Below are 25,273 nucleotides of genomic sequence, written 5' to 3'. Positions count from 1 at the left end.
AAATCTGCCCCGGAGAAATTATTTATTAAGCCTGGAGAAGAGATAAAGTGGCCAGTGATGATGTGCCAGCCAATCAGCTCCTCAAGTTACAAGCTGGGTTTGAAAAATGGCAGTTAGGATCTAATTGGCTGGTTCGCTATCACCTGCAACGTTACCAAGTTTAATAAATGAATAATTTATTTAAGCACCATAATCTGCGGGACTCAGCATGGACCTGACCATACTTTCATGATCCTAGTAAATTTTCCACCAAATGTGTAAGTAAGAATGGCTAAAAAATAAAGATTACTGGCCATGCACAAAGTATATCATGTGGATGAGTACTCACCTGTCCAGCTGGGGTCCTGATCAACCAAACACAATTTGTATTATTAGGATATGATGATGGGTAGTTGGCTGAAGTGACTGTCCCATTCATATTATTAAGCAAATTTGTACAGAGATCTGAAATGATACCATAAATATTCATTAGAATTGGCTTGTGGAAATTACAATGATAAATTAGCAGGATTTTCTGTGATCATCCCATTTACACTGCGTGCTGACCCGGGATATTTCCAGGTTAGCACCTGTCACACTGCGCAGTGTCCTGAAGCATGTGCTTGGAAATTACATCATCTGCAAGCACCCAGAAATCTGACGATAGGGACAACCGTGTTGCCTGCACAAGCCAAGCACTTGGGAAAGCTGTTGCTGGGCTGCTCTTGGCCTCAACCTCTGTGTGGTTAATGGTAACCGCACTTGTGTGCAGTAGTCATTTACATTTACACTGATACCGCTGCTAATTAAAATTAACTCCCTTTGCATAAAGCTGCCTAATTTCTACTGAATACTCCGCTGTGCACACAGTTGGAAACCATTCGCAATCCCATCATGGTCTAATCTGCCTGTGTTTTTAGGCGGAACCCCCCAAAAAAGTGGTGTGGCCTACAAACACCCCCTGGTTGTCAATCATGTTCGCACTGGGACCCCACACATGTGCACAGCATACCATGCACATGCGTTGTCATTCAATATTCCCACGGGCTGTGAGTTTGCATCCCAGTGGATGAAGTTGAATCAGCCCCTTAGTCCACATCAGCAACAAGGCGGTGCTCATCCCAATGGTACTAAATCCATAGATAATCCAAACTAAGGAAGACGGCACTCACCATATATCATGTAAGTTAAAATGAAGTCATTTTACTATGCGTATATATACATATACCACACAACTTACAGAAATATATAGATCACACTCTCATCCGGTATAAAGGGCTCCAATTCTGCTGTGTGACAATGGCCAGTGGGTCATTAGATCCAGCTGTCTGCAGAATTCATAATCATTGATTAGTAATCACCTTGTAGTTCAGCGGCAGTGGCTGATGCGCTGTTACTTGCTATAGAGCAGACTGAGCAGTGGCTGTTGCGCTGTTGCTTGCTATAGAGCAGACTGAGCAGTGGCTGTTGCGCTGTTGCTTGCTATAGAGCAGACTGAGCAGTGGCTGGTGTGCTGTTGCTTGCTACAGAGCAGACTGAGCTGTGGCTGATGCGCTGTTACTTGCTATAGAGCAGACTGAGCAGTGGCTGTTGCGCTGTTGCTTGCTACAGAGCAGACTGAGCAGTGGCTGGTGCGCTGTTGCTTGCTACAGAGCAGACTGAGCTGTGGCTGATGCGCTGTTACTTGCTATAGAGCAGACTGAGCAGTGGCTGTTGCGCTGTTGCTTGCTATAGAGCAGACTTAGCAGTGGCTGGTGCGCTGTTGCTTGCTACAGAGCAGACTGAGCAGTGGCTGGTGCGCTGTTACTTGCTATAGAGCAGACTGAGCAGTGGCTGGTGCGCTGTTACTTGCTACAGAGCAGACTGAGCTGTGGCTGGTGCGCTGTTACTTGCTATAGAGCAGACTGAGCAGTGGCTGGTGCGCTGTTACTTGCTATAGAGCAGACTTAGCAGTGGCTGGTGCGCTGTTACTTGCTACAGAGCAGACTGAGCAGTGGCTGGTGCGCTGTTACTTGCTATAGAGCAGACTGAGCAGTGGCTGGTGCGCTGTTACTTGCTATAGAGCAGACTGAGCAGTGGCTGGTGCGCTGTTACTTGCTATAGAGCAGACTGAGCAGTGGCTGGTGCGCTGTTACTTGCTATAGAGCAGACTGAGCAGTGGCTGGTGTGCTGTTACTTGCTACAGAGCATACTGAGCAGTGGCTGGTGCGCTGATACTTGCTATAGAGCTGACTGAGCAGTGGCTGGTGCGCTGTTACTTGCTACAGAGCAGACTGAGCTGTGGCTGGTGCGCTGTTGCTTGCTACAGAGCAGACTGAGCTGTGGCTGGTGCGCTGTTACTTGCTACAGAGCAGACTGAGCTGTGGCTGGTGCGCTGTTGCTTGCTACAGAGCAGACTGAGCAGTGGCTGGTGCGCTGTTGCTTGCTACAGAGCAGACTGAGCAGTGGCTGGTGCGCTGTTACTTGCTATAGAGCAGACTGAGCAGTGGCTGGTGCGCTGTTACTTGCTATAGAGCCGACTGAGCAGTGGCTGGTGCGCTGTTACTTGCTACAGAGCAGACTGAGCAGTGGCTGGTGCGCTGTTACTTTCTACAAAGCAGACTGAGCAGTGGCTGGTGCGCTGTTGCTTGCTACAGAGCAGACTGAGCTGTGGCTGGTGTGCTGTTGCTTGCTACAGAGCAGAGTGAGCAGTGGCTGGTGCGCTGTTACTTGCTATAGAGCAGACTGAGCAGTGGCTGGTGCGCTGTTGCTTGCTACAAAGCAGACTGAGCAGTGGCTGGTGCGCTGTTGCTTGCTACAGAGCAGACTGAGCTGTGGCTGGTGCGCTGTTACTTTCTACAAAGCAGACTGAGCAGTGGCTGGTGCGCTGTTGCTTGCTACAGAGCAGACTGAGCTGTGGCTGGTGCGCTGTTGCTTGCTACAGAGTAGACTGAGCAGTGGCTGGTGCGCTGTTACTTGCTACAGAGCAGACTGAGCAGTGGCTGGTGCGCTGTTACTTGCTATAGAGCAGACTGAGCAGTGGCTGGTACGCTGTTGCTTGCCACAGAGCAGACTGAGCAGTGGCTGGTGCGCTGTTGCTTGCACACACACCCCTGTGACCAAGTATAGTAGCGAAACAGACGTCAGGGATTGCCGGACCACATGGTGCACTCACGTGACCGACCAGGCAGGAATTCATTCAGGAGGCAGCAAACAGGAGACACGCGGTGGACCTTGCATCAGTACTTCTACATAGACTGAACAGATCCAAAGGTAACCACTGGCACAGTCCAGTGGACTTTTTCATTTCTTTATCATCTCTATTATTGCGCACAAGGAATAAAACATTGATTTATACCATTGCATATATGCAAAACTGTGCCACTATACTGCCCCCCTGTGAGTTTTAACGCTAATTACAGCACAAAAAATACTCAGGGCGAAATGTAATAGGGTGCGATTTTTGGACGAGTTCCAAACTCGCCAGAAATCGCACCTTTAAAAATCGCATTTTTAGACGCTAATTTGCATATGTAATGAGATGCGAATTAGCGGCAAAAAATGCGATTTGCCGCGATTTAGGTCGATTTTTAGTCATGAAAATGTGCGCATTTTCAGTCCTGAAAATGTGCGCATTTTCATATATGCGATTTTGGTTGTAAAAAAAAAAAAGAAAAAAAACGGCGTGCGGTCCCCCCCCTAAGCATAACCAGCCCCTGGCTCAAAAAGCCGGTGCTGGTATAATAAAATCAAAGGAATCAAGTTGGGGTTCCCTGGATTTTATAAAACCAGCACCAGGCTCAAGGTCCGGCGCTGGTTCCCAAAATACGGGGGACAAAATGACTAGGGGTCCCCCGTATTTTAAGAACCAGCACCGGACACAACCAGCCAGCAGGGTAATGCCACAGCCGGGGGGAGACTTTTTATACAAGTCCCCCCGGCCAAAGCATTAACCCCCTGGCTGGTCAGCATGGGCAGGGGTCCTGGGGAAGTGGGGACCCCCCCAATGAAGGGGTCCCCCCCCTCCAGGACTTACCAGCCCATGCTGATAGTCCGGGGCTGTCCCCGATGCCCCTGGGCGGTGGGCATCGGGCTGATGACTTGTGTAAAAAAAAGGATAAAAACTATTGTTCTTTACTGGCGAACTATGAGTCCCAGCAAGCCTACCCCGCATGCTGGGACTTGGGGAACCACAAGTCCCAGCATGCGGGGCATTAAAGGGCCCGCTGGCACTTGTAGTTCTGCAGTGAAAAAAATAGTGCACAAAATCACACTGACACCCTGTAAAATAAAACTTTAATACACACAAAACACACACACACTGATACTTACCTACCTTGAGCCCGTAGGTCGGTCCCTGGATCCTGGGTCCGGGCTCCGGGGCTCCAGGGCAGAAGAGTCCGGTTCCGGGGCCTTGGTCCTGGTTCCGGGGCTGGTCCTGGGGTTCCGGGGCTCCTGGCGTGAAGAATCCGGGGTCCGGGATCCGTGGTAGTCCAGAGGGGTACCTAAGGAGGCAAATCCTACTCACCTGCTCCCCGGCGGCGACCTCCGGTGACAGCGCTGCTCCCGACTGGTACCCGGCTTGAAGGACTTTGCCCGGCACTGAGATGTTTCCTCTTCGCCGTCTGTGAACAGAATGATTTCTCGGCCAATCAGGAGCCGAGAAACTCGGCTCCTGATTGGCCAGAAATCATTCTGAATATAGACGCCGACGGAGTAACATCTCTGCTCTGGATGCGCTGAGGATTATACTTATGAACTAATATATATATATAGCTATGGGGCCTTTTTTTTTTTTTTGGGGGGGGGGGTTTGGGGGGGTGGGGGGTTGGGGGGGATGGGGGGGGAATGGGGTAGTAAAGGAAAACTAAGTATGGACAGTGATATAACATGCGCAAGTGGAAGTAGGTTGTTACTGAGGAAGGGGATAATCTATTAAATAGTAAAGGTCTAGTTGATAAATGATTTAATGAGGTCCATTTGGTAATCACAAAACTTTATGCACCCTCTTTTTTTTTTTTTTCTCCTCTCTCTCCTCTTCTCTTCTCTTCTTTACTTTCTCCTACCCTTCTCCCCTCCTTGATTCTTGACAGCCCCTTACCCCCCTACCAGTTTTTGTTTTGCCTCAGAGTAGATCAACTGCCTGGTGAGGTGACATTATTGTGGGTCTCTTAGATAAAAGCCAGCGTACTGAATACTTTACTGACTGTCTTTATAGCTCCCAATTAACTAAATTACCTATGTCTTGAGGTCCATTGAAAAAATATGTTGTATACAGTATACCTTTGTATGTCTTTTTTTATCTTTACTATGTTTGTCTCTTTATAAGTATGTTTCCCTTGTTTGTGATGAAATGAAAAAACCTTAATAAAGAATTATTAAAAAAGAGGCCAGGTCAGTAGAGATGTCCTCTGGCTGGCCAATACAGAAGTTTTGTTCTGTGACCAGTTTTTTTTAAATACTCTAATAAAAATTATATTTTAATTTCACATAAACAGGTTGTGCCCCAGAAATAAAGTCTTCTTTTCTCTTCTTCCCTATAACCATATAGTCTATCCAGGACTCTGGAGAGCACCGCCAACAAAATAACACATACTGTAGGTTAAACTACCCAGTACACTCAGCAATAGTTTGATACCTGCTATAACTTTGATGCAGGTCTGTGCTGAATCATTAAAAACCTCTTAAGCTCTTGAGGTTGGAGACAAACACAGTCATGACCCTTAGAATGTAAACTTTGCCACACACAAAGAAGTAGCGGTTCCCAGGCTTCTTGGCACAGTGGCCAACAAACAGATTTAGAAATGCTTGATATTGGCTGGTGGACAAATGCTGAATGAGGCACATCATTTGTGGAACAGTTTTGAACACATAGCTAAGCTTTTTCTGTAAGCACTTACTGCAGTTATAAAGTTTGTTAATTTTAGAAACATCCAGGACACTTAGTCCATATCTTTGTCCAATGGGCACATTTGGGTCAGGTTTGGGTATGAGGGTGTCTTGTCCATTAACTGTGGTGAATGCATTCCTGAAATCCAGTAAAAAATCTGAGTGATTATTCTGTAAGCCATATTAGCATTTGTGTTGCAATCACTGCTGTGATAATAGTATTATTATAATTATTATTATTATTATTATTATTATTAATAATATCATGTTGCGATCCCTAATAAGGGATGCCCATATTCTGTTGGTTTGTACTATACAAGCATGCACTAAATTAACTAAATAACTAAATAATGACCATGTATGGCCCTATAAATTCAATGTATTATAGACATGTACCGTATTTTTTGGGGAAAAAACATAATTACTGTACCTTGGATAATGCATTACTGATGCATAGTCATACTCAAGGCCCAAATTATTTGTGTTATATTTTTGAAAGTTAACCAAATTATCTGTGAAAGAGAAAATATATTTCCATAGGGTAAATTCAGGATGAAATAACATTTCTTTTTCTACCAAATATGTACAGTAAAAACATACATGATACGTTGTGCAGCTAATAGCACCTGACAACATCTATGACTATAGGAACCAATTAGGCAAAAACATATAGAGGTAACAATGCAGGTGTCTTTGATGACTGTGCTGGCACCCTTATATTTCATATGATAAGACAGGACCGTCTTTGCAAAAAAAGCTACAGATGGATCCCTGAGGATCCCTTTTCATCATGCAGTGGTCTGTGCTAATGCAATAAGACTTACAGGTTATCGAAGGCATGATATTTATTTTAGGAAAAGCTGTCCTGGAATATAAAGCCATAGAGAGAGGAAACCTCCTAAAACACAAAGACAAGATGACAGACACCCAACCAAAAGAAAAACTGTTCATAATCAACTATTGAAAACAAGCCACGAACATACAAATATCCTACAGAAACGCTCGCTTCTGCTGAAACAAGACGAACAACTAACAGGACATACTGTATCCCAGACGAGCCAAGGCTCATCTTCAGAAAGCCACCAAACTTCAAGAATAAACTCGTACACAGCCATATCCCACCAAAGCAAATCAGCCAAACCACAATCACCAAAACAACCCCAACCAATGGCTTCTACTACTGCGGCAATTGCACAGGATGCACCCACCGGGGAACCGGAGAACAAAACCAACCACCAGATTTACATCCTCAACCACAGGTACATCCTACCCCATATATAGCCATATCACTTGCAACAGCAAGGGACTGATATATCTCCTAGAGTGCCCATGCAAAAAACAATACATAGGACGCACCAAAGTCCCCTAAAGACACATCTGAATGAACACCTCTGAAACATCAAGAGAGGTTTCGAGAACAACAACCTCTCAAAACATTACAAAAAACACCACAAAAGTAGCCCAAGCTCCCTGTTCTTCATAGGAATCGAGAAAGTGCACCCCAACTGGAGAGGGGGGACTGCATACAACGAATAAACACATCTGGTGGATGTATGATCTGACAACACTGAACCCACGAGGCCTAAACCTGGACAATGGAGTGAAATTAATAGTCGGGAAGAGAAAGTAGCCCTGACGCATAACAAACAGACACCAATAACCTGTATGATATACCAGTGTTTCCCAATACCACCTTACTGTCATCACTATGATTATGTGTCAACATACTGTACCATCATCATGCATACTATGACACCACTAACCAGTATGTAATACCCGAATTTCCCAATACCACCTTACTGTCATCACTATGATTATGATTATGTTTGATTATGATTGAACATACTCTACTGTCATCATGTATACCATGACATCAATATTGGAATTACAATTCTGCACAAATCACACCATCGCCACATAATGCATAGACTGACTGAGATCACCATATATATTTTTCTGTAAATTAACTATGCAAATACTTTTTACTGGACTCAACCAATTTATATAATTATCCCAAACTGACACCCACAGACCACAATGCCCACCAACTAAAGAACAGGACCTTTGCAACACGAAAACCCAACAAAAAAACTATGGCCCTTATTCTGGTTGGTGCGGTAATATCCGCGTGCGTTCGTGCCGCCGATGTTTTGTGTCTGCGCATGTGCAGAGGCGTCTCTGCGCATGTGTGAGCGGGGCCTACGGCCAAATCCTGCATGAAATGTGAACACTCCGAACAGGGGGTGGAGAGGGGCGTGAAGGGCTATTTGGGCTCATTACCATATGCATACGCCCCGCGTTTCATGGGCGTTCCCATGCAAACGCTGGGCGTACGTATGGTAATGCGGCCGTGACGCACGTGTATGGGGCGGACATATGACATCGCCGGATGTCAGCTGCCCGCCCAGATCCCTGCTTTTGCACGGAAAAATGTCTGTGTGGTCTGAGGTTGCGGGAGCTAGTGGACCACTCGGTCCTGCATTCGATGGTCTGCGACCATCGAATGATGGGGGAGGTTCCCTGAGATGGAGGAGGCGTATTCCATGTAAAATACACGTGCGGTCCGTTCGGCCACCTTCTTACCGCATACGGACGGAGTTGGCGATCCATATGGAAGGCGGGGTTTCGCACGCACGGTCCTGGCCGCATATTCGGATCCGGCTGCACCGATCAGAATAAGGGCCTATGAGAAACGTAAGGAAACAGCAACAACAACAACATAGAAGCACCAGCAAAATAATCTCATCCTTGACAGACAAGTGAAAAGCACCTATCACAGGACAGGACCAACAACCACCCCCGCAGCACCATCCCTAGCCAATAAAGACAAGTCCTAGGACAGCCTACTGTAAACTCCCTAGAAGAAGGCCAGCACCAGGCAAAAATGCGTTGGAACACCCCAAGAGAGACAACACAGTGGCATCACATACCACCAAGCAGCCTAAAGAACCAACAAGGGGAAATCCCAGACTCAAGAGCACCTGCCTCACTCCCGGAAGCCATGAACAGCGGCACAAAGAAGAAGGATAAGGGAGGCATGGCAGGAGAAAAAGCAGGACCATTTAAACCGGCTGCGATCAAGGAGCAACGTCCGGAGCCGGATTAGGTGAGTAAGGCAGATCTGTCAGCAAGGATCCTGGGTGGCTGATCACGGTAAAAGGCATCACCCGCCCGTGACCTCTGCCAGATGCAACAAATTCAAATCTAAAGAGAGCCTGTTAAAACGGTTACGTTTAATCTGGATTTACATTACCTGGTGAGATGTATTGGGTCACAATAGTGACATGGTCATCCCGATCACTCCGAGACTGTTCATGAAAAAACCCAATAGCATGGTTTAGCTCATGTTGTATGATCCCCATGGACATGCAATAGTCTGCTGATAGGAACACTTTCTGTATACCACCAATTCTTCCAATATAGGAGGCACAACTGGAGGAATCAGAGGTAAAATTAGCATTTAGTGAAACAAAAAATTGAATTGAGGATTACTCTCTATTCTGATAAATGAATTGCTGTCTGTGGGTTTCTGATCATTCTTCGTGGGAATTAAATCTCATCTGTGTAAAATGGCAAGTCTACGAAATTCACAGTCATTTCACTGATTTCCAATGTGAGTTTCCTACTAAAGTCATTCTGATTTAAACCATCGCAGAACAGTTCCAGTCCTTTTATTGCCATCCCTCCAATAAGAATGGCGTCTTCTATGTAACAGCGATAGGTCACTAAATTTGCACCAAATATGGAATTCTTCCCAATAACTCAGAATTAAATAAATTAGCGAAACTTTGTCCCAGAGCACTGAAGATAAAAACTTAAAGAAAAAAATTTTGTTTTCAATATAAACCAAATTTGCTCCAGAATGAAATCTCTCAGGTCACCTTCGATGGATTCCTTTATTAAGAAATATTTGAACGCTTCCAAACCTCTATCATGGGAAATTATCGTATACAGGGACCATATAATCTCCTGTGACCAGGAGATGGCCAGCTTCCCAAATAATTTCAGCTTATTTTATGTGTTTTAATCATATATTTTACATAGTAGTTGGATTAACTCCTGTCAAATACAGCACTATATATGATTTCTACTGAGTATTGAGTATTGAATTACCTAAAAATCCTTATATATCAGGCATGCCCAAAGTCAGGCCCGGGGGCCAATTGCGGCCCGTGTTGTCTTTTCAAGCGGCCCGCAGCCTCCAGCTGGAAGTGGGCAGAGCATCAGATGTGGGAAGCACAGCACAGGACACTAAAGGTGGGGCCCCGGCGAGCGCGCCTTTACCTTGCTGTCTGCTGCAGTGAGATGTGTTTGGCGTCCTACCCCTGCTGCTGCAATCGTATATCACCCTACTCCACAATCACAGTGACAGTAGTGTTTGGGGAGGGGGGCAGCAAGGGGGAAGCTTACTCCCGTAACATGCAGAGTGGAGGAGGGCAGCAGTGGGAGCCCAAGCCTCTCCTGTCCTTGCAGTGCCTGCTTTGCCTCTCCTTCCTCTGGCTCACACAAGGGGCTGGGAAACATACAGAGAAGGGAGGGGGCAGAGTGGGGGACATACAGTGAATGGAGGCAGTGATGGCCATTCAGAGAAGGGGAAGCAGGCTGGGGACATACAGTACAGTGAATGGGGGAAGCGTTGAGTACATAGTGAATGGTAGTCATACAGTAAAGGAGGGTCAGGCTTGGGGACATACAATGAATGGAGGCACTGATGGACATTAAGAGAAGGGGGGCAGGCTGTGGGACAGAGTGAATGGGTGCAGAGTGGGGAACATACAGTGAATGGGGGACATACAATGAAGGAGGGGCAGGCTGGAGGAAATACAGTGAAGGGGCAGGCTGGGGGACATAGAGTGAATGGGGGTAGAGTGGGGGCATTCTGATGTGATCAATGATTCAAAGAATGTCAGGCTGAATGGTCGGCCCCCCACATTTTCACCTCACCAAATCTGGCCCTCGTCGCAAAAAGTTTGGACACCCCTGTTATATATGGTGGAACTCAGCACAATCTTACTGCACACTTACAACTGAATCAGTATACACCGATATATGTTGCTGAACCAAGTGGGAGCAGATAAAGCTGTTACCACACACGCATATATATTGAGCTTGTATCTTGTCGGGTTCGCCTAGGAGTTTGGTAATTACTCAGGTACAATCTGCCACACTCGGTATTTAAAATGAATGCTGGCTGTGTGGAACCCTTAAGTACTTACCTGGCACACACGAGGTACCGCACTACAAGAGACTCTTTACTGTATAACTACATATCTGAGCATTAAAAAGAGGTAGTATTCCAGAACTCGGGTTGTCCTTTAAATCCATTCCTAATGTAGCAGTTTAGTACATTTACCAGTAAATAATCAAGGAATCTTACTGTCTAAAATCGGATATTTTTAAATCTGTATATCACTCTTTATTATTCAGAGCACCTTATGTTACATGTATATTCGTCTTGTTAGTCTGTGATTTTAACCCCTTAATATTTTCAACCAAGCTTGGGGGTATGTATACTACTTTGGGGGTATGTATTTCAGTTACCTACTTTTTTAGCTTACTTATAACTGAATACTTCAGCTCCTGTCAGCTGTGACAGCGGCAGTAAGACAGAGGACGCCAATTCATCAGCGGCCCGGGGGGGGAACGATGGTAACGGTACCTGGAGATAGCCAGCGACAGGTCAGCAGTGGTAAGTGCCAAGAGACAGCCAGTGGCGGGTCAGCGGCAGTGAGACGGGGACATCAGTGACACCAGCGGCCCAGGGATAGTGACGGAGTCCCAGGCAAGGGGGACCGCTTCCTAACTTGCACCCTGAACTGTACAGCCACAGTGTTTTGAGGACTGGGGGGGCGATGGGCACTGCCAGTATTCAATATGGCCACTGCCGCCTCAGAGAATGCACAGCATGTGCAGACTCCGGTGGCTGTACAGTGCAGGGCGGAAGTTGGGAAGCGGTCCCCCTTGCCTGTGACTCCGGCGCTCTCACCGGCCTGGATGACTTCTGTCCAGTGGCCATTACCTCAGTAGTGATGAAGTGCTTCGAACGACTAGTCAGAGAATTCATCACTTCTTCTCTACCAGGCACCCTGGACCCACTACAGTTTGCGTATCGTCCTAACCGATCTACTGAGGACGCCATTGCATACCTCCATCATGCAGCCCTGAGCCACCTGGACATCAGAAGGGGGAATTATGTCAAAATGCTGTTCGTCGACTATAGTTCAGCATTTAATACAATAATCCCCTCCATACTCACCACTAAGCTGGAGATCCTGGGCCTCAGCCCATCTCTGTGTTACTGGATATCCAACTTTCTGACAGACAGATCACAGGCGGTACTGATGGGCAACCATGTCTCACCCTCAGCACTGGAACCCCCCAGGGCTGTGTTCTGAGCCCCCTGCTGTACTCTCTATATACTTATGACTGTGTGGCCACTTCGAGCTCCACCAACATCATTACGTTTGCAGACGATACTGTGGTGCTGGGCCTGATCTCTAAAAATGATGAGACAGCCTACCTAGAGGAGGTTAGCAACCTGGAATCTTGGTGCCAGGTCAACAATCTCTACCTAAACGTCAGCAAAACTAAGGAGCTAATAGTGGACTTCAGCACAAAGCAGGAGATGAACTACCAGTCCCTAACCATCAATGGGACCCCAGTGGAGATAGTAGACAGTTTAAGGTACCTAGGTGTCTACATCACGCAGGACCTGACTTGGTCCTGCCATGTTAACTCCCTGGTGAAGAAGTCCCGGCGGCCTTTCTATCATCTTAGACGACTGAAGGACTTTAGACTATCCTCAAGAGTACTAAAGAATTTCTATTCCTGCACCATTGAGAGCATCCTGACAGGAAATATCACGGCCTGGTTTGGCAACAGCACCAAAAAGGACAAACAAGCTCTCCAGAGGGTTGTGCGAGCGGCAGAGCGTACCATCCGTATCGAGCTTCCAGACCTGGACACTATATACAGCAAGTGATGCTGGACCAAAGCCAGGAAGATAATGAAGGACCTAAGCCATCCCAACAATGGACTATTCTCTCTGTTGCGGTCAGGGAAATGCTACCGCTCATTGAAGGCAAACACAGAGCAACAATTTATTTTCTTCTCTTCTTCATGATATCCATTGTTGTGTAGGTTAGCACCCCCGCCAAGAGATTAAACAATATGTGTGGGAGGATGTTGCCAAATTTTCAAGGCAATTAATTTGTTGTGTGCAGAACCATCTGATCACTGCTCTGTGACATTGCGGGGTCCTGTGTTCAGATAGACATCCCGATGGGGCTGAGAAAGGCTTGCAGAATTGTCAATCCATAAACTCAATCACCACCTAATAATGTGTCCACTATTCGCTGCCTGTGCGTAACTCATTGCAGCCAGTAGGCTGATGGAGGCCAGAGCGGACATCACACATGCGACCTGAAAACACCCATCCACACCTGCGTTTTCCCTGAGACTCCTAGAAAATGGGTAGTAACCAGCCCTAAACACAGCCTTCCTGTCAGTCAAGTTGTGAACGGCTTGCGATAAGAAAAGACGCTGGATTTTTCAACATAATGGATTTGCGCATGTGTGCTACAATCTGTACACATGTGTAGTCGAACGATAATCATCTGCCTTGTGAAATTGCAGGGCTGCGATCAGGTTTGAATAGCACCGAGACTAAAGGGGCCTACACATGGGGAGATGAGTGTTCTGAGCGATGCTAGATCTGTACATTGACATGTCAGAGCCAGTGTTCTCCGCTGTTTAACCAGATTCGTCCAGTACGCTGGATATTAACCGCCGGGGCAATAGCAATGTGTGGGGCTGCACATCGCTATCGCGCCTAAACATGGGGAGATGTAGGGACATTTTCTAAGCTGTCTAGAGAGAAAATGCCCAGGGATCACTACGTTCATAGGTCCCCAATATAGGAAAACCACAGAAGGAAGCTAGAAGAGATAAAGCTAATTATATGTACTGTAAAGGAGCCAAAGAAGATTTAGCTCATTGCGGAAATTCTTACATTTCTACAATTCTCACATTTTGTACAATATTTTAGGAGACACAGAAGAACTTACCCGTCTGAGGTCGTAATATTAATATAATCAGTCTCTGACTTGCGGGGAACAAATCTCACACAGGTCAAGGTTTCAAACTCCTGCATGGCGGTTTTAAACAGCGCCACCTGCTGGCTATCTGCATTATAAAGAAGCAAGATTTGAGCTTTCCATGTTACCGGTCTACAAACAACAGCAAAGCTGAGTAATAGGAGATACTCACTGTACACAGAAGACAGAATGTACGGAACATTGACTGTCCCAGGTGAAGATGTCGGCCACAGGCATTGTGTGCAGCTGACAGCACTGCGGCCTTTCTTTATGAGAATATCCCCCTCCTGGATCATCATGTTGCTATCTGGATATTTCATTAAAAAAAAATTAATCAATTCTTTAATTCATTGTATCTTTCAGGACGATCACCAATATCTTATTTACTTTAGCATTTTCTAATACACGGCGCAATGTATATTTATAGCACTTCAGCAATGTAACTGGTCAGTTCTGTGCGTTCAGCCATTTTTATACAGTCTCATTAAGTTACATCAATTTTCTATCTGCGAACCTTCAAAATGATCACAGTGATTTATCAATCATTATACTCATTGGGGTCAATGTTCTAAGGCAAATATACAGTGCAGAGAGGATTCTTTCTACAGCATTTATTGGAAGGGGTACATTTCCTCAGATGGGAGTTCTGCTGAAGATCAGATGTTGCCCATAGCAACCAATACATAAGTTGGAGTTGGCTTGTGTTTGCCTGGGGGGCCCCATGCCTTGGACTTAAGATTTAGTGTTAGGGACCCACGACATGAGGTCATCCACCGCGGCCCAAATTATGCTAAGCACCTAAAATTTACTCTGTGTTATATTAAGGGTTTATTAGAATTATTCTGTTCAGTAATGTTTAGTAGATGCAGGTCATGGTACATTACTAAAACAGCTACAGCAGCTACAGCAGCTACAGCAGCTACAGCAGCTACAACATCTGCAACAGCTACAGCAGCTACAGCAGCTATAGCAGCTACAAAAGCTACAACAGCTACAGCAGCTACAGCAGCTACAACAGCTACAACAGCTACAGCAGCTACAACAGCTGCAACAGCTACAGCAGCTATAGCAGCTACAAAAGCTACAACAGCTACAGCAGCTACAGCAGCTACAACAGCTACAACAGCTACAACAGCTACAGCAGCTACAGCAGCTACAACAGCTACAGCAGCTACAACAGCTACAACAGCTACAACAGACACAGCAGCTACAACAGCTACAACAGCCACAGCAGCTACAACAGCTACAGCAGCTACATTAGCTACAACAGCCACAGCAGCTACAACAGCTACAGCAGCTATAGCAGCTACAAAAGCTACAACAGCTACAGCAGCTACAGCAGCTACAGCAGCTACAACAGCTGCAACAGCTACAGCAGCTACAACAGCTACAGCAGCTACAACAGCTACAACAGCTACAACAGCTACAGCAGCTACAGCAGCTACAACAGCTACAGCAGCTACAACAGCTACAACAGCTACAACAGACACAGCAGCTACAACAGCTACAACAGCCACAGCAGCTACAACAGCTACAGCAGCTATAGCAGCTACAAAAGCTACAACAGCTACAGCAGCTACAGCAGCTACAGCAGCTACAACAGCTGCAACAGCTACAGCAGCTACAACAGCTACAGCAGCTACAGCAGCTACAACAGCTGCAACAGCTACAGCAGCTATAGCAGCTACAAAAGCTACAACAGCTACAGCAGCTACAGCAGCTATAGCAGCTACAAAAGCTACAACAGCTACAGCAGCTACAACAGCTACAGCAGCTACAACAGCTACAACAGCTACAGCAGCTACAGCAGCTACAACAGACACAGCAGCTACAGCAGCTACAACAGCTACAACAGCCACAGCAGCTACAACAGCTACAGCAGCTACAACAGCTACAGCAGCTATAGCAGCTACAAAAGCTACAACAGCTACAGCATTAAAAGGAGAGGTGATATTGCATTAAAAGGAGAGGTGATAATCATGGGAGACTTTAATCTTCCTGATGTTAACTGGGAGCTGCCTGTTGAAAGTTCCACCAGAAGTAGGGACATGCTGAATTCCTTGCAAGGAGCATCCCTCCAGCAATTGGTGAGGGAGCCCACTCGTAAGGACGCAATATTAGACTTAATACTTACAAATGGTGACAGAATATCTGACATAAATGTGGGTGAAAATCTGGGATCCAGTGACCATCAAGCAGTATGGTTCAAAATAAAGACAGAGACTGACTCATCGCACACAAAAACAATGGTGTTAGATTTTAGGAAGGCTGATTTTGTAGAGATGGGAAACTCTGTAAGGGATTCTTTGGCAGAGTGGAAGAACTTGGAAGGAGTGCAGGATAAGTGGGAAAAATTAAAAAGTGCAATTCTAAAAGCAACAGAACTTTGTGTCAAAAGAGTTAGGAAAAACACAAGAAAAAGAAAGCCATTGTGGTTTGCAAAAGAAGTAGCAAGTATTGTGAAAGCAAAAAAGTTGGCCTTTAAGAAATTTAAGCAGACGCAGAAGAATGAGGACAAAGAGGTGTATTTGTTAGACAGAAGGAGGCTAAGAAGGTAATCAGATGTGCAAAAGCACAGGCTGAAGAGAAAATGGCCCAGTCAGTGGGTAAAGGGGGGAAAACTTTTTTTAGGTATATAAGTGAAAGGAGAAAAACAAAAAGTTGAATAATTAGACTGAAGACAGAGAGTGGAAGTTTTCTTGAGGGGGACAATGTAATAGCAGATAATATTAATAATTATTTCTGCTCAGTATTCACTGCTGAAAGAGAGGGGAAGGGGCCTCAGTTAAGTTGCAAGTATAGTCAGAAAACTGAGGGAGAGACAAGTACATTTACAGAGGAGAAAGTCCTCACAGAACTCTCAAAACTGAAAGTGGATAAATCAATGGGGCCAGATGGGATACATCCAAGGATACTAAAAGAGCTTAAAGGGGAGCTGGTAAAACCAATAACAGAATTATTCAACCAGTCACTAGCTACTGGAGTAATCCCAGAGGACTGGAAAACAGCGAATGTAGTCCCACTGCACAAAAGTGGAAGCAAGGAAGAGGTAAGCAACTATCGACCAGTGAGCCTTACATCAGTAGTAGGGAAATTGATGGAAACACTCTTAAAACAAAGAGTTGTAGAATATCTCAAAACCAGCAATTTACAGGATCCAAAACAGCATGGGTTTACTGGGGAAGATCATGTCAAACAAATCTTATTGACTTTTTTGACTGGGTGACTAAAGTAATAGATCAAGGTGGGGCTGTAGATGTAGCTTATCTAGACTTTAGTAAAGCTTTTGACACTGTCCCACATCGCAGACTGTTAAATAAACTTGAAAGCTTGGGATTGGATTCTAAGATAGTTGAATGGATAAGAGCGTGGTTGCAGGACAGAAAACAGAGAGTTGTAGTAAACGGAGTACAGTCAAAGGAGGGAAAGGTTACAAGTGGAGTACCCCAGGGATCTGTACTTGGACCGGTGCTTTTTAATATCTTTATTGGTGATATTGCAAATGGAATTGAGGGTAAAATGTGCCTTTTTGCAGATGACACAAAGGTATGCAACAGGGTAGACACACCAGGAGGGGTAAAACAAATGATTGAGGATCTAGGCAGATTAGAGAAATGGTCAAGAGAATGGCAACTACAGTTTAATGCCAAAAAATGCTAAATCATGCACTTGGGTCTCAGAAATCCAAAGACTTAATATAGTATAAATGGCACTATAATGGAAACTACTGAGGAAGAGAGGGATCTAGGTGTCACTATTTCAGGGGACTTAAAAGCAGGTAGGCAATGTAACATGCAATGAAGAAGGCAAGTCAGATGCTTGGTTGCATAGGGAGAGGTATCAGCAGTAGAAAGAAAGACGTAATAATGCCACTGTATAGGTCATTGGTACGACCTCACCTAGAGTATTGTGTTCAGTTCTGGAGGCCATATCTCCAGAAGGATATAAATACATTAGAGACTGTACAAAGAAGAGCAACTAAAATGGTGCATGGCCTACATCACAAAACGTACAAGGAAAGACTAAAAGATCTTAATATGTATACTTTAGAGCAGAGAAGGGAAAGGGGGGACATGATAGAAACGTTCACATATATCAAGGGCTTTAACAAGGTACAGGTGGGAGACATTCTTCACAGGAAGAGGAGCAACAGAACACGAGGACATGCACTGACACTAGAGGGAGGAAGATTCAGGGGAAATGTGAGGAAGAATTTTTTCACAGAAAGAGTAGTAGATAAGTGGAATAGCCTCCCAACAGAGGTGGTAGACGCAAATACAGTAGTACAATTTAAACATGCTTGGGATAGGCAGATTGATATCCTTACAAAAAAATAAGGATTAAATATGGTTTGAGGTAACATGTTTAAAAAAAGGGGCAGACTAGATGGGCCAAGTGGTTCTTATCTGCCGTCAAATTCTATGTTTCTATGTTTCTAACAGCTACAACAGCCAGAGCAGCTACAGCAGCTACAACAGCTACAGCAGCTACAGAAGCTACAGCAGCTACAACAGCTACAACAGCTACAGCAGCTACAACAGCTACAACAGCTACAACAGCAGAGCGCTACATAGATGATCGGTAATAAGGGATCACGCTGGTATAAGTGCTAGATTAAGTGAAACAATAGGATGCCCCAAAGCAGCCAGGCTACACCAACCCAGGGGGCTTCCTGCACCAAAGTCATTCATAAAACTGACAATATCCAGTTATACAGGACTTGCCGTCATAGCGCCATTTCCAATATGCAGTCTGCAAATCCATGCTAATTAAACACACCCTTTGGAGGGGGCGGAGGGTCCTAATTGAAGCTAAGGGAGACTATCTTCAGGTACACATGTCCACTTCTATGGAGGGCCTTGTACTGCGCACCCAGTGGCATCACTAGGCAGGTGCGGGGAGTGCAGCCTAAAAAAACACACTCACCCTGCATCCCCGGTCCACACTGCACCGCCTGCCCAACACCCCATAGCCAGAGCCGGCTCTACTATTAGGCAGTTTTAGGCAGCTGCCTGGGGCACAGGGATCTGGGGGGCGCCACGAGTCTGCCTATCAAAAAATCATTGATGTCTATGAGGATCCTGGTTGTACTTAATGCAGGTGGCTGCTGTGGAACTTCTAAGACCTCACCTCCGTGCTTTCCCTTGAGTCATACTTCCGTACTTTGCTGCCCCCTCCTCCTTGCACTCTGTCATGGGTTTCAAAGGGATGCCTCCAGGGAAAGCAGGGGACTTGCCCACCTTCCTGGTGCTGGGAGGACCACCTAATTTTTGGGAGTCTCCCTGCCATTCCAGAATGTTAGGCAAGTATACCTTAAGGGGTTGGAAAGTGGGTATTGGTGGCAGTATGCGGGCAGTAGTTTGAAGTTTTGCCTAGGGTGCTGAGAAGCCTTACACCGGCCCTGCCCATAGCCCCCCAAACACAGAACCCTCATGTGGAATGGTCAAGGAGGTTAGCAGAATAATGTAGGGGTGCCCGTGGGACCAACAGGGGTGTGGGGATTATATGAAAAACAGTGCGTCCCCCACTACATCCAGGAGAGTAGGCCTGAGGCTTGAGGATGAGCTAACACACAATAAAATGATTTCTACACACCTACAATAGATGTCACGTTCGATACTGTATGTGGCTGCCACGCCGGTGGCTCAGATCCTCTCGATTTGTACCTGTACCTAACATAGGGCCAAGTTATTACATATAAATTCCCAGTCTGCCCTAGAGTAATGCCTCATCAGCAGGAGAATATCTTATCATCTAGTTTTCCATGGGAATGTGAGGCTATTTACTGAATGTGTAATCATGAAGCAGTGAGAATAATAGGTGCAGTATTCACTCTTTAAATGTAAAATATGTCTCCAAAACCGCACTGACTCACAGAACCTATCTCTGTCTGTCTCTGTCTGTACAATCTTACCTTTGTTGGATTGAACTATTGTGGTGAAGATATCTTTAATTTCTAAAGATCCAATATTTCCTGTGAAAAATACAAAAGAAATGACACTGAGTTTCATGACAAATATTCTTCTTGGTTTACACACAGCTGCGCTGCCCATCTGATCCCATAATAGGAATATATGATATTATTAGCGCAAAGGACAGCTCTAGCTATTCTAGTTGGGGGCGCGGCGATGATGGCGTGTGACACTCTGCGCGATTATTCTCGAAGATTCAAGTTTCATCACCTGTTATCACTCGGACAAAAAAATGCGGCTCACTTTGCACACGCTCTAAAAGTTCATTGGACATCACCACACGTTTGTCTTTTTGATCAAAAACTTGGGAACAAATTGGGCCCACACTTTTTGCCTTTCTGTAACGTCTTCTCTGCCCTCCACATAGAATTTATACCAGCGGAAACTTTCACCTAGGACAAGGATTCCTCCCCCAAAGCCTTTTGAAGTGTGTCAAGCATCTCGATATCCAATTTCCTGAGTTTAACACAAAACCTGTGGTTGTTCGATGGTTACACTTCATCTCAAACCTCGACCAAGGTAAACAAGGACACTTAATTTACTTCTCGATCCACGCACTGTAAAGGCTTACAGGCAACTGCCACTGATGGGAATGTGTAGCTGAGACACCCGTCCGCACATTCCGCCCTGCAGCACCACCATGCACCGGTTATGCACCTGGGTCCACAACGGCCCAGGTGCCCTCTGTAATGATAAGCTGATAGAAAATACAGGCTGCGGCACTCAGAGGACTTTTTTACATGTTACAGTACATGCCAACACACCGATGTTTCACATTTTTGTCAAAGTGCCAGTGTAGTTATGCAGAACAAAATGTCACGTTGTTCTGCATAAGTACACGCACACCACAACAAAATTCCTGTCATAGCATTGAAATGTCAGTGTATTGGCATTTAACATGGAAATTCATTTAATACAATTCTGCCATAGAAGTCCTCTGAACCTGTGCAGGGTGATTAGAACCGTCCAAGATGTCTCCACGCTACAGAGAAATTTAGTGGGGAGATAAATGGAAAATGAAGTTCAGTGTTGATAAATGTAAGGTATGCATCTTGGGTGACATATCCAGGGTGCAACTAAACGGGATAGATTTGGGCAAATCAGAATTCAAAAATTCCTAAGAGTGCAATTCGACAAAAAACTGGGGTGTAGTGTTCGGTGTCATGGTGCGGCCACTAAGGCCAACAGGAAACTAGCTTGTATAAACAAAGGGCATGGAAACAAGAGAAGATCATGTAATTATAGCACTGTATAAGGCACTGGTTAGACCTCATCTGGAATTCTGTGTGCAATTCTGGGCCCCACACTACAGAAAGGACATTATAGAGCTAGAAGAAGTCCAGAGAAGGCGACCAAACTGATAAAAGGGATAGATGTGTTAACCTATGAGGAAAGATTAACCAAACAAGGAATGTTTACACTAGAAAAGAGGCGTTTCAGAGGAGACATGCTTACCATGTACAGATCTATCAGGGGGCAATACAACGAACTATCAGGTACCCTCTTTGCTTTGAGGGCAGAGACTAGGCCACGTGGGCATGTGCTCAGATTGGAGGTACAGATGGGGCCGGGCTCTTCCTTGCTGGCGAATCGCCAGAACGTCACCGCTGGCAATCCGCCAGCAGCCCGGCTCGCCATCCGTCTCCGCTTCAGGGAGATGGACAGGGTTAGGGGGGGATGCGGGCAGGCGGCGGAGACCCTGGGTGACCGCCGACAAGCCGGCGGTGACCCGGGGGAAGCGCTGGAAGCGGGACGCGCGCGCCTCTCATACGCGCGCGTCCCCTTCTCGCTATACATATGGTGGCTGACGGGGGATGGCGGCTGGCGTCGCCATCCCCTGCAAAGATGAGCCATAGATTCCGTCATTAGGAGGAAAGGCTTCTTTATGGTGAGGGCAGTAATGGTATGGAACTCCCTTCCGGAGGAGGCAGTATGGGCAGACACAATAAATACATTTAAAATAAGGTTGGACAAACATTTACTGGAAAAAAACATCCAGGGTTACAACCCATAAGTGGTATTTAGCCCAAAGCTACAATAGGTAGATTATATTTCAGGGGATATCACTGCTACACCTTAGACCAGGGGTCCTCAAACTAATTTGCTCTGGGACCCCTTCAGACAATAAAAATAATGACAGGGCCCCAGCCTGATGGTCAGTAACATGGAGTCGCGACCTCATGCTGAGAAGGTCGGGACCCACTTTGGGGTCAGGACCCACAGTTTGAGAACCGCTGCCTTAGATAGATCTGCAAAAAAGGTTCAACTTGATGGATGTACTGTATGTATTTTTTCTACTTCAACTACAATGTTACCATGTAGATTATGACTCCAACTGATCATCTAAATGGGCATTGCTGCTGCTGCCACTGATTGGCACCTTGTGGGGCATTACTCGGTGTATATTAGACCGTGAGCGTTATCATTTGTATATAAGAGTTCTGCAATCGCTACTGGCCTATCTACGTATCTTATTGTAGTTACATTATATTGAAATATTGCAAATCGTAAAAAAAAAAATGAGGTGAAACAAATACATTTATATTAACTCACCAAGATTTCCAGTTCTTGTAAAAGGTGCCTGTGGTAGAATCAAACGCAAAGGTTATATTCGCAAATTCAATGGGCAAGTGATTGGATTAAACGATTAATAGAGAGATACAGTAGGAGCAAAGTTTTCCTTCAGAGATTACAGGTGAAGGTCGTCTTATTCACTGAAATATTAAGATTCATTTACTTCCAATGGTATCTAATTCTAAACAGCATCTAATCATGAAGAAAATATCACAATGAAAGTAGTACATAGATCTCAGGATGATAATAATTATAATCAATAATATTATAATCAAATACATTATTGCACTGGTTTTTCCCTTTAGTATCTCACCTTTGAAGGTAAAGGTTTACTGTCAGCAAAACCGATCATACAGGTCAGGATAACGGCAGAGATTCCCAAATCCATCTCAATCTAGATTTTTGATGACTGTCTAGAATCAGCTAATTCATCTACATTATATTGAACTACATACAAGTGTGAGCCATAGAGAACATCGACCAATCAAAAGCTGTAATGGCTATTTCTAAAGTAACGTAATATATACCAAGGGGAGAAAAAGGAGGTTGTCTTCTCCTGTGACTTTAGAGGAAGAGATTGAAAATCTTCTGCCTTTAGGCCAATTTCCATCCCATAAAGCCTGTGTATTCCTGTAAGTCTATACTACATTGTAATCTGTGATCCTTTGGTGTTATCATAATGCACGTGGTCTTGAGATATTAATAGCACTATAGGGAATAGGGATGTGATAGTGAATATTTATACAACCAGGGGGAAAACATTAACAATTAAAGTAAACATTTTCAAGTTGTTATTATGCATTATTATTGCCATCATTATAATCAACCCAAAAAACTTTTTGACAAAAAAATTTATATTTGTTACAAATTTCTGATTAATATATTAAATTACAATTTTCAAACATAAATTGATATAACGGATTTAAAATAAAAATAAATGTAGGTACTGGCAGTACGGATGGTGTAATGGTTAGCATTACTGCCTCACAGCACTGAGGTCATGGGTTCTATTCCCACCATGTGTTATATATACTGGGCAGTACGGATAGTGTAGTGGTTAGCGTTACTGCCTCACAGCACTGAGGTCATGGGTTCTATCCCCACCATGTGTTATATATAAGGGGCAGTACGGATGGTGTAATGGTTAGCGTTACTGCCTCACAGCGCTGAGGTCATGGGTTCTATCCCAACCATGTGTTATATATACGGGGCAGTACGGACAGTGTAATGGTCAGCGTTACTGCCTCACAGCACTGAGGTCATGGGTTCTATCCCCACCATGTGTTATATATATACGGGCAGTACAGACGGAGTAATGGTTAGTATTACTGCCTCACAGCGCTGAGGCCATGGGTTCTATCCCCACCATGTGTTATATATACGGAGCAGTACGGATGGTGTAATGGTTATAGCATAACTGCCTCACACCGCTGAGGTCATGGGTTCGGTTCCCACCATGGTTCTAACTGTGCAGAGTTTGTATATCCTCCCCGTACTTGCGTCGGTTTCCTCCGGGTACTCCGGTTTCCTCCCACAATAAAAAATATACTGGTAGGTTAATTGGCTCCCAACAAAATGAACCCCAGAATGTCTGTGTGCGCGTGTACATGTGGGGAATTGGGGCAGACAAGGTCTTTTGAGATCTCCCCAGGAACAGTGTTGCCTTCTGGGATTGCCAGCTTCACTGAGGCAGAGTGGCGGTCACTGGAAGAGGAGATCCCGTGAGACTCGTGGATGGCTCCACCACCAAGGCTGTGTTTGATGCCACTGTTGCCAGCATTACTACTGTACGTCAGTAAGTGGCAATATGAATGGAGCTGCTGGGGGAGGGGGGCAGCCGCTTCTGTATCAGCCTAGGGTGGTGCCCTTAATGAGGCCCTGTCATCAGTCTTCAATGTATGTCGGTATTTATGTCACAGTATTTATCTGTACGGGTTATACGGCCCAATCAGCGTGACAGGATATAGATGCTGAATAATAATTCATACATCCTCATTATTCCCACAGCGTACACACGGGGCGTACACATGGGCCCTACACACGGGGTGTACACACGGGCCCTACACACGGGGCGTAATCATGGGCCCTACACACGGGGCGTAATCATGGGCCCTACACACAGGGTGTACTCATGGGCCCTACACACAGGGCGTACACATGGGCCCTACACACGGGGTGTACACACGGGCCCTACACACGGGGCGTAATCATGGGCCCTACACACAGGGCATACACATGGGGCGTACACACGGGGCATACACATGGGGCGTACACATGGGGCGTACACACGGGGCGTACACACGGGGCATACACATGGGGCGTACACACGGGGCATACACATGGGGCGTACACATGGGGCGTACACACGGGGTGTACACATGAGGCCTACACACGGGGCGTACACATGGCGGTGTACACATGGAGCGTAAACATGGGGCGTACACACAGGACGTACACATGGGCCCTACACATGGGGCGTACACATGGGCCCTACACATGGGGCGTACACATTTGCCCTACACATGGGCGGATTTCAGGTCCTTTTCTAAGCGATCTGTCTATATCGCACAGAAAATCCTCCCACATCGCTCTGTGTGTACGCTCCATGTGTAGGGGCCACAGCGACAGTGATAGTGATAGGCAGCGATATCACCCGGCAATTAATATCCAGCATGCTGGATAAATCTAGTTAATCGCCGTGACAGACCGTGACAGATCGTTCAGCACACAGCGCTGATACATCGCTGTGCGGCATTGTGTGCTAAGCGATCTAGCACTGCTCAG

The 25,273-nt window shown here is 45.6% G+C and overlaps 1 protein-coding gene across 1 annotated transcript in view; it reads right to left on the bottom strand.

Annotated features, from left to right (window-relative positions):
* The window catches only part of LOC146049478 (embryonic protein UVS.2-like), a 57,699-nt gene that overhangs the window by 13,960 nt on the left and 18,466 nt on the right, over positions 1-25,273 (bottom strand). Inside the window, exons 2-9 of the mRNA XM_083166022.1 lie at positions 22,469-22,496; positions 19,858-19,917; positions 14,116-14,250; positions 13,914-14,031; positions 9,101-9,279; positions 6,278-6,359; positions 5,859-5,986; positions 325-444 (exon numbers count right to left, since the gene is read on the bottom strand). Coding sequence (XP_083022148.1) covers positions 325-444; positions 5,859-5,986; positions 6,278-6,359; positions 9,101-9,279; positions 13,914-14,031; positions 14,116-14,242 — 754 coding nt within the window. The 5' untranslated portion in view covers positions 14,243-14,250; positions 19,858-19,917; positions 22,469-22,496. The remainder of the gene's footprint in view (positions 1-324; positions 445-5,858; positions 5,987-6,277; positions 6,360-9,100; positions 9,280-13,913; positions 14,032-14,115; positions 14,251-19,857; positions 19,918-22,468; positions 22,497-25,273) is intronic.

The sequence above is a fragment of the Crinia signifera genome, chromosome 12 (genome assembly GCF_055691185.1).
Source record: "Crinia signifera chromosome 12, ASM5569118v1, whole genome shotgun sequence".
NCBI classification, from domain to species: Eukaryota; Metazoa; Chordata; class Amphibia; order Anura; family Myobatrachidae; genus Crinia; species Crinia signifera.
Note: the sequence above shows the minus strand (reverse complement) of the source record. Positions and strands in the feature narration are given on the sequence as shown.